The sequence below is a fragment of the Sphaeramia orbicularis genome, chromosome 8, assembly GCF_902148855.1.
Source record: "Sphaeramia orbicularis chromosome 8, fSphaOr1.1, whole genome shotgun sequence".
NCBI classification, from domain to species: Eukaryota; Metazoa; Chordata; class Actinopteri; order Kurtiformes; family Apogonidae; genus Sphaeramia; species Sphaeramia orbicularis.
Genome location: NC_043964.1, coordinates 5,156,859 through 5,167,347, shown reverse-complemented (window position 1 = coordinate 5,167,347; position 10,489 = coordinate 5,156,859). Strand labels below are relative to the sequence as shown.

Sequence of the window (10,489 nt, the reverse complement as noted above, 5' to 3'; positions counted from 1 at the left end):
ACCATAACGAGATGCCCTACCTGCCTTCGGGCTAGAAGACTTATAAGGGGGAGGAGAGGTGGGAAGGGGGAGAGGAGAAAAAAAAGGGAGGGGGGGTGAGTCGAAGTGACTGAAACATGTGAGGAGGAATCTTCCTTGATGCCAATGAGGCCGGGAGACCAAAACCCTCTCTGTAGCCTGACTGTAAGATGTAAAAACATATATGCAAAACAGAAAATACAGTATGCAGATAATGAGGCATTTGGATCCTTAACTGCAGCATTCATTAACTGGACTGGTAGTGAAAAATCAAACGCCACCGACACGCACATTCTTACCTCAATCCAGTTTCTAAATGCCAACTTTTCTTTGCCAGCTATTCCTCTCTTCCATTGAGTCATTTGTGAACATCTGAATGTCCTTTTTAATCTCCCTTTACGATATAGCTCTTTTGCAAAGTCACAAAGCGGTGTTTTCAGCAAAAAGCACACGTTTAACTCCTGTGATACCATTCACCGGAGAGTTCTAAACAAACTCAGACTTTACCACAAAACACACACAGCGTCGGAACAATTCCAGAAGGACGGCGAACACCTGAATGTAAAGTGTAACAAACAAAACCACCATCAAGGTCTTCTTTCAAAGTGCATCTTCTCCCAGAATCGTATTAAAACCCCGTCTTAATTATTTTTCCAAATCCTCACGTGAGCGTCCATTGTTGATTTTTTTTAAGGTCCGCCGAATCTAATATCCAAGCGGTTATATCACCTCGCTTTCAAAGAAAAACACAGAAACGAGGAAAGAGAGAGAGAGAGAGAGAGAGAGAGAGAGAGAGAAATATAATAAAATTTGCAAGAAAAAGCAATTGCTTGACAAAGATTTAGGGCCGGGGCTTAAGACAAGTTCAGTGCGAGGGAAATAACTAGATTGTGCACAGAGATAGAGCCGGCCCCTCCACACTTAAGAGAAAGAGAGAGAGAGATTCAGTGAGCTCTTTTAATTAAAGTGGAGATGGAGACGTAGCGTATGCAGCTCCTTCTATTGTCCCCTCTGTATGAAAAAGATTACATTTTGTTGCCGTCAGGATTCCTGATTTCACGCCTTGATAACTTTGACTGCACGAGCGAGGTTGCTCTCTCCCGACAAATACTGTATTCGCTAAAAGTCGGGCCGTTATCTTGAATAAATGAAAATATTATCATAATAATTACATATAATTTAATCTCCTTTAGAACTAATTAAGGTTTCAACGAAAGGGGCGAAATGTATTCCTAAAAATCAAGTCGGCGGGTAAAGAGGATAAGAGGGACGTCAGTGGAAGATGGTTGCGTTTTTTGGCGTGGAGCCGGCGGTCGTCGCTCGGCCCAGAGTTAACCGCTCTCATTAAGATAAATGGCCGCTGGCTGGCCCATCTCATGTTACTCTCGCAAACAATATCAGCGGAAAGCGGCACACAATGGAGCTATGAATTAGCCAGTCTGACATTTTGTGTGCTGAGAGCTTAGTGCTTTAGTGGCTTCTCGGGTCATTAACGATAAACCAGGGGTGTCAAACATGAGGCCTGTGGGCCAAAACCGGCCCAAAAAGTCCAATCCAGTCTGTGGGGTGAGTTCATGAAAAGCAAAGATTAGGGTATCAGAATGGTTTTAGTTACAGTCCAGGTGACCTTTAACCCCTGGGACACGATTCCAGGTAAAGGTTCTGCTGTGAGTATGTGTTTGTGTTCCTTTACTTCAGCGGTTTCATTTTACTGTGTGTTTTAGGGTCAAAACAGGTGGAAGAACAAAAAAACAAAGAGAGGAACTGAAGTTTGACAGGTTTGGACTAAAAAAGGCACAGATTTAGGATGTTGAACATCAGCTGTGAACTGGAACACACTCAACAACAACAAGGATTTGAATTTGGGCCCAGTAGTTTATGTTTTGGCTTTTTTTTTATTTTTTTCTAAATCAGTCCAGCTGCTTTTTGACACCAGGTTGAACTCCATAAAGTGAACAAAAACAGCCAAAGAGATCAATAAAATGAGCAAAAATGAATAATAAACCGACAAAATAATAAAAAACATGAGCAAAATAAGCCATAAACTGAACAAAATTGAAGAAAAATAAATAAATAAATAAAAAACGAAATGTAGAAGAATAAACAAAATAAGCAACTGAATGAACAAAAATGAATAAAATATTTACAAAATAATAATAAATAACGTGGGAAAAAATTGACTGAGAAAAAAAAAATAAATGAAGAGAACAAGCTACAAGGATTTGAATTTGGTCCCAGTAGTTTTAGTTTTGGGCTTTTTTTTTTTTATCAGTCCAGCTGCTTTTTGACACCTGGTTGTACTCCAAAAAGCTGTTACAAAATGAACAAAAACAGCTAAAGTTATCAATAAAATGAACAAAAATGAATAATAAACCAACAGAATAATAAGAAACATGAACAAAATAAGCCGCAAACTCAACAAAATTGAATTGAATTGGTACAATTCCACTGACTTCTCTTAAGACATTTCATGTTCATATTGGTTCAGTTTTTCCACCTTTTTTTAATGAAAGGATGGTTTGTAACATTTTCATGTCATTTGATTCTTTTTTACACTGAAACAAAGAAAAATTTGGAGTTTGGAGCTGACTGTTGGGAAAAGATATTACTTTATATTTTATAAGTACTGACATAAAAATTGTTTGGTAATTCATTCTTTAAAATTTAAATGAAATTAATATATTTATACTAATATCTAAGAACTGAAGTTAGCAAATGTGTTCTGTTTTTGACTTCATTTCCCATCATGCAGTGTGGTACTTCCCGTCAACTGTAATCGCCATAGCAATGCAATTGTAAGGATATTGTATTAGAAATTGACTAATATCTCCTAAAATATCGGTCCCATCACCTTGCCGTTTTTGCTAGTCTGTTCCTTAACCGTAAATGCGTCGTTTCAGTTTTTAACTACATTTCCCATCATGCAAGGCTGCTTCCTGTCCCTCCCCCTGGCAACTGCTTAGCAACGCCAATGAAATCCATCCCTCCTGACTTTAAAAAAGAAAATTTCATAGTTCAAAGATATTTAATGTGGAGGTGGGACAATTCCTCAACTATAGGAACCGAATTGTGCTGTTAAAAGCCTCTGCATTTACCAGAACCGCACACACAAACACTCAGACCTTCCAGTCCACTGGTTCTGATCCACTTGAGATCATATTGGTCTGAATGTGGAACCTGAACTAACATGATTCTAACATCCTTGATCATTAATATCTTCAGTGTAAGTTTCGCGTTCCACAAATTCAGCCCAGGGCCTGGTTTGGACTGCTTTGGGGGGCCGGTTTTGGCCCGTGGGCCGTATGTTTGACACCTGTGCATTAATGCATCGCCTTGGCTGCAGCTTGGGAGAGCAGGAGGGAATACACAGTCACGGCGGCTAAAGATAGAAACAAAGACGTGTAAATCTGCACATCAAAGCTGCGAGTTTTGAATGTACTCTTAAGGGGGCGGAGGGGTGGAGGTGGGGGGGTTTCCTCTGCGGGTGAAACCAAATCGACTTCTTGCGGCACCCGAGCAAATGGCGGCGACGGGGGCCGACAGCTACACCTCCCACCGCCGGTAAAAAGCCTGCTCATCTGGCACAGACAAACCTCCATCTCCTCTCGTTTTGTTGCCGTTCGACTCAAGAAGGTATTTCACTTATGAAATTACTGGGCTGCCTCCCATATCTGCACGCCTCATCTCTTATTGTAAGTCAAGAATCCTCACAGGCGGGGAATTTTCGAAAAGAGACGACCATCAATCAGAGCGCCAACTATTAGAAGGAATGTAGAGGCTGTGTTTGGGTTTTATGCAGCAACATTTTCTTACATGAGTGTGTTTAGGCGGAATACAAACTAAAACATTCTCATTTTAAAGTCTACCTGTACTGGCATTAATTATGCGTTGTGTTTTAATTAAAAGCAACAGAGAAGCAAATTCAGTAAAAATTATGGGGTAGGGCAAGGCAAGGCAAGTTTATTTGTATAGCACGTTTCAGCAAGAAGGCAATTCAAGGTGCTTCACACAGGACATTGAAATACAACGACAAAGGAAAAACAAACACATTTAAAATATTATAAAAGAAACATGTAAAAGGTGATTAAAAACAGCAAGTAAGAAAACAACACAGAAAACCCAAAAATAAACAAGAAAAGCACTTGGAGAATGCAGACCTCCGCCAAGACAGATCTGTTCAGTTTGAACGGCCAGGTCGCATTTATCCTTTATGTCATTGAAATGCGACAAACATCACAATTCTTCGTCCCAGGACTGTTACTTCTGTAAACACAGTGTGTGTCTACGTGGTCTGGTATCCCATCAGGACCTCTTTAAGTCCATGTGGGTCACTTCAGGACCTCTTTAGTGCATGTGGGTCACTTCAGGGTCACATTCAACATGTTAACATGTTAACATGACAAATTCATGGGGCTCAGTGGATACAGGTTAGAAGTTGTAAAAATTGCGTGTAAGCTCCGGAGTTAAAGAGAGGCTTAGAAGCCAGGAGTCGGACGTCCAAAGTTAAATTTTAGTTTCGGTTTCACATCAGTTGTGGTTGTTACCCCAGTCCCCCACCCCCGCCCCCACGACATATTTACAGATAATTTATTTTCTGAAGGGTCCACATCGTTTACCTTCCATGGGGTCCATAATTGGTAGCAGCGCCCCAGTGTCCGACTAATGGAACAGTGACTTCGTACTTGCACGTACTTGACAACGGCCTATAACATAAGTAATCTGATGAAACCGCTAGTATTATAGGTGATCTATGGAAATGCTAGCAAAGAAAAAATTCACTCCAGGTACCCTTTAATCCAGGTCCACTCTAACATGCCTGAAACGCGTATCACAAGAAAACTGGGCTGGATAACACCCACGAACACAGGAACTATCATAAATTGCTTAAATAACAGCTTGCCTCCTGTGAATGTAGCGAGTACAAGCATGATAAAATGAGCACAACAGCTGCTAGCAGAGACAACAAGGACAGAGACGCTTGTACTTGAGCTTCTGTGTTGAATTAACAGCTGGTAGTCAACGCTGATGTCTTGTTTTGTTCTGTAAAAGGGTCATGTGATAGGGGTGGAATGAGTCAGGGAAGGACACGAAGAGGCTGACGAGAGCGAAACGGGTGGATGTTAGGCAGAAACATAGCCAAAGTGTGGATAAAGCAGTAATTTTCGGTTAAGAGAGGAAATAGGAGAAGGTGCACCAAACACTCTGAACCATCCAAATCTGCTGTTTCCGGAGAATGAATCCCACTTGATCATGAATTCAAACACTACATAAGGGCAACTCAGGTTCCACATTCAGTTCAATTTAATTCCAAATGGGCCGGGTCAGTTAAATAATAACATAATAACCTAAAAATAATGACAACTCCAAACTTTTCTCTTTGTTTTAGTGCAAAAAAAATAACATTAAATCATAAAAATACTCACATTTAAAGACCACCCAAACAAGAAAGTGCAATAAACCTGAAAAAGTTAAATTTCTTTGGAGAAATAAGTGCAATTTTAACAATATTCTGCCTCAACTTATCTTTTTTATACATGTACATTACACATCAGATCTACAAAGACACAAATTATTTAATAACAGGCAGAATATTGGTAAAATTACACTGAATTTTCTTTAGACATTTCAGGTTCATATTTATTTTTATTCATACATAGTTTGTTATTGGACATATTTTCATAATGTAATGTTTTGTTTTTTCCACATTAAACCACAACAATATTTTGGAGTCATTATTTATGGGTTTTTATGCAGTTTTTTGTTTATTTTGAATTTGCATTAAAACTAAACAATAAGAGGATTATGTAAATGAAGGTCCAACCTTTGAAAAGGAGTGGGATGAAGTTTGACTTAAAATCTCCTGCCCCCCTTAACTTGAGATCATATTGGTCTGAGTGTGGAACCTGAACTAAAACCAGTTCTACACTCTTGACTGTTAATATCTTCGGGCCAGATCGGACCCTTTGGTGGTCCGGTTTTGGTCCACGGACCGCATGTTTGACACCCCGGTTCTCGACCATATTTCGAGAAGCTTCTTCTTGTCTCGGTCAAATATTTCACCAAAAAGAAAAGCAAAAAACATAGGAGAGCAGGTGCGAATTCTAAAAAATCAATAGACACTAATATTAAAAAAAGGAACAAATCGTGGATAGAAATAAAAAAATAAGAGGACATTCGTTCCCACAAGAGGCTCCCTGTGTGTAGAAGTAATCAGATTCTGATTTCAAAGCATACATGCAGCATCCCAGTGGGACATGCAGATCAATGGAAGGCAGGCAGCAAATCAAACTAAACGCCCAACACTTGTCTGGAAGTCCTTTATCAGTCGACTTGGGCCAGATATAAAGCTCCACCTGTGTAAAATGCATATGAACCAGCGTGAACGATCACTGCTTCCTCATCCTCCACGTTCGTCTCGTCTGTTTCTCCTCCGTAGTGTGTCGCGCTCAAAAGATGCGTCTCTAAGATCCGACGCTTTGTAGAGAATCAGAAACGTCGGCTCCGCTCTTTCTTTTGTCATTTCACCGCTCAGCTCTCACTCTCAGAGGCTCAGCTCTGCTCACGGTAGAACTTTGTTTCTTTGGGCAGCGTGGTGGACATGGGGTTCTAGAGCAGGGGTGGGCTAATCCTGGTCCTCGAGGGCCAGTATCCTGATTGTTTTAGATGTATCCTTCTTCCAACACACCTGGTTCACATGATAAGCCTATTGTCAAGCTCTGCAGAAGCCTGATAATGACCTTCAGGTGTGCTGGAAGAGGGAAACATCTGAAACATGCAGGATACCGGCCCCCGAGGACCAGGATTGCCCACCCCTGTTCTAGAGGAAGCCCTCATCCAACCAGTAGAAGACCAACTGTGGCTGGTGTCAGACCAAAGCTTCAGTCTGCCCAGGCCTGAAGAAGGTGATGGAGGGGAAACTAGTTTGAGAACATCTGTTCCTTCTGAGAGAATCTTGGAAAACAGATCAGATACTCACAGATAGAAAGAATCAGTCCATCCAAGCTGACAGATGATTACTGTTAGTGCCAACCTACACTGAGGACATTCATACGGTTTAGCTACTGAGTTTGGTTCTGGTTCTGTTCTTAGAAGTTTGATGAACATATATATATTTATAAAAAGAATATACAGAAAGTAAGAATGCTTCTGTGGCAGAACAAATGCACCAAATGAGGCAGTTATAAGGCTTCTCATAAAAACACTGAAGGCAAAAGAGTTTATCAAACCATAAACCTTTCATATTTGACAATTTAGGTTTAAGAATGAGGCTACAAATGATACTAAATTAAGAGCCGCTTGGGAGCCGAAAGATCCGGCTCCTCTTTGGAAGTTGTAACAAAAAATTCAACTCTTCTTTGGGAGTTGTACCAAAAGAGTTGACTCTTCTTTTTGGCGTTGTACCAAAGGAGTCGGCTTTTGGGAGTTGCACCTTTAAAGTCAGCTCTTCTTCAAGAGCTGTACCAAGAGTCAGCTCTTCTTTTGGGAGTTCTTCCAAAAGAGTCAGCTCTTCTTTTGGGAGTTCTTCCAAAAGAGTCAGCTCTTCTTTTGGGAGTTCTTCCAAAAGAGTCAGCTCTTCTTTGTAAGTTGTACCTAAAGAGTTGACTCTGCTTTGGGAGTTGTTCCAAAAGATCTGGCTCTTCTTTGGGAGTTGTGCCAAAAGAGCCAGCTCTTTTTTTGAGAGTTGTACCTAAAGAGTCGACTCTTCTTTAGGAGCTGTACCACATGAGCCGAACTACCCATCACTACTCCATAGATCTGCATGTTCCACAGCCCATACGTCCCACCGTCTTCACGCCGTTGGCCTTTCCCTGTGTGCGACCCGGCCTTTGTACCCTCCACATCTTCCTTTACCCTGACATTGAACCCTGCTGTGGGTAGTTCCTCACTGCTGCCCTCACCGAGCTGAGCTGAGCTGATCGGGCTAATCTCTTTGAGCCAAGTGAACATCAGCAGTGAGAACTCCCCTTTTCTATCCATTCCTGTCTTTCTATATCCATCTCCCATCAAACAAATGTGTGCACACAGTCTTAAGAAGTGCTGCTTTAGATACTTTCCTCTCCTGTTCAAAGCATCTTACATAAGCCCCTGGATTGTCAGGACATGAAATCTCCACGAGAGCATGCCAACGCAACAGTGAGCCCGACACAGTTACAGCCCAGTAACCTCAATACCCCCCCCACACACACACACAAACTCCCTCCCCATCCAACCTCCTGCAGGGCGTCCAGAGACAAGCTGGAAACTCACACATGTTGGAATCAAAAGCTGAACGCCGTGAACCCACAACTTTGTACTGATGTAGAAAAAAAACAAGGACACACATCGGGCTACCTGCCGGGAAGAAACCCTGACTCTACTCCTCACCGATCCTCCAAGATTTACAGCAATACTCTCACCGAGACCCCACCCTCTCTCCGCCTCTAAACAACGGCTGCTGGTTTTTAGAGACAGTCAAGTCATGTCGCTTACGGGATGGACGGTGTTGTTACGGCAGCAGCCTTAGCGTTGACCCATGCGGTGCCAACAGACATGTGGATATACTCAGCCTTAGAGACTGCAAGACAACACTGACCGACCTGTTTTTCGGCAGAGAATAGTGACGAAACCCGACTGTCAAAACTTAAGTATACATATATATATAAAAGCTAAGAGTCCTCAGATCTGAATAAAGTTGTATTTAAATGTGGGTCATGCAGTGGAGGTCGTCTGTTTTATCCTTTTTTTTGTTCCTCATGGTTTTGGGTTTTTTTGTTTTTTTTTTCTCTCTGTCATGTGGCTGATATACTGTATGGATGATATGATGGCATTTACTGTGGTTTTCAAAATCTGCTAAAAATCAATAAAGTACACAAGAGTACTTCAATTGCTTCAGTTGTAGAGGAAGCCCGTTTCAGTATGTAGTCGTGTTTCATGTGTAGGAAGAGTGTGTCAACGATGCTGAAGTCTCAATTTTCTCATATTTGCATACCCATACTATGTGCCAACGGCAAAGAAAAGATGTGACAAAAATTTCTGCTGAGGGCTTTTTGCAGATATATACATGCACCGAGAGAAAAAAGGAGGAAGAAAAAGAGCGGAGAGGAAAATGGGGTTGAGAGAGAGAGGAAGGAAATGTTTCAACTAGAATGATGCATGAACACAACTCCATCCTCTAATTAGCCTCCACTTTCTCCCCCCTCCTCTTTCGCTCGGATTCTTTGTTGTGCATCTTCGCACTCCCCCTTCATTTTTAGATGTAATTGACATTAAATTCACTCCACTTCTTAATTAAATCCCAGACAACTGTTAACGAGGGGACGGTTCAAACATTCAGCCCACAACATCCCTTTAAACAAGATCGATTAAGGCATGGCTGGCGGCGAAGCCAGGCCCCCCCCCCCCCTTCACGCCCCATTGTTCCCATAAAAGCGGCGTCTGCCTCAGGATAACCTTGCTGAAGATGATGAAAGGGAAGCAAATAAGTCAACAGGCAGACAGAAGAATAGAAATCTAATTTGGAAGAAAAGCAGGACTTCAGGTTAAAATGAAATCTGTGACGGCGGCGTTCTGGGTGGAACATGCGCACGGAGACACAGTGGGTGGAGACTGCAGGCAACAATCACTGATAATGGACATAAGGGTTTTACAACAAGTACAGCAGCTTTTTGTTGTCCGGGGAGGGAAAAACAATTCAAAGAGCAAGAGCGTCTCGGAGAGGAAGAGGGCATTTCGGCATGAGTAATGGGAAGCTGGCCGGCAGTCAACTGAGAAAATAACTAGTCATGGCATGAGGAGGCGGGAGAAGGCGTGAAAATCATAAAATGATAAATAGACTTTCAGAAAAATAACCTTGAGGGATGAAAACATGTGTCTGAGAAACAAGACGAAATACAGACAGATGACAAATTAAAGGAAAAACCAAAAAAAAAAAAAAAAAAGGGTCAAATGTCCCTGTAACTCAGCGGCATCAAGAATCAATCCCCAGTTGAATGTGTGAGGTTGTCAGGTTTGGTCTGTATGTTCCAGTCCTGTGGTCTGGATGCAGATCAATGTAATAGTAGAAGTGGGCGGGACTTTCACTGGAGGAGAACTCAACTCATCCAATCAAAGTTCATATCTGACTTCTATCAGTGATCAATAGGAACTAGACTGATATCTGGAACCATTTACATCTTCTAAACCATCAAAATATGGACCATTAGAAGGAAAAACAATTTTTTTTAAACTTCAGAAATTCATCAAAACTGTAAATTTCACAAAAAATGTGAACAAACTTCGTAAACATTGTTCCAAGGCAGCTATATAAAAAATTTGAAATGAATGCAAACCAATAGTTTTGGAGAAGAACATTGAAATCTAGACATTGGTGACCATGAGTTTGATCCTTCAAAGTCACTCAAGGTCAAAGGTCATGAACCCAAATGAAAGTCTACATATGACTTTGATCAGTGATCAACAGTAATTATATTATATTGATAACTCTAGTCATTTC

The 10,489-nt window shown here is 41.3% G+C and overlaps 1 protein-coding gene across 1 annotated transcript in view; it reads left to right on the top strand.

Annotated features, from left to right (window-relative positions):
- Positions 1 to 35, top strand: part of LOC115424670 (neurexophilin-1-like) — a 122,610-nt gene extending 122,575 nt beyond the window's left edge. Inside the window, exon 2 of the mRNA XM_030142050.1 lies at positions 1 to 35. This exon is cut by the window's left edge and continues 745 nt beyond it. Within this exon, the coding sequence (XP_029997910.1) occupies positions 1 to 35 (35 nt within the window).
- Positions 36 to 10,489: the final 10,454 nt, after the last annotated feature.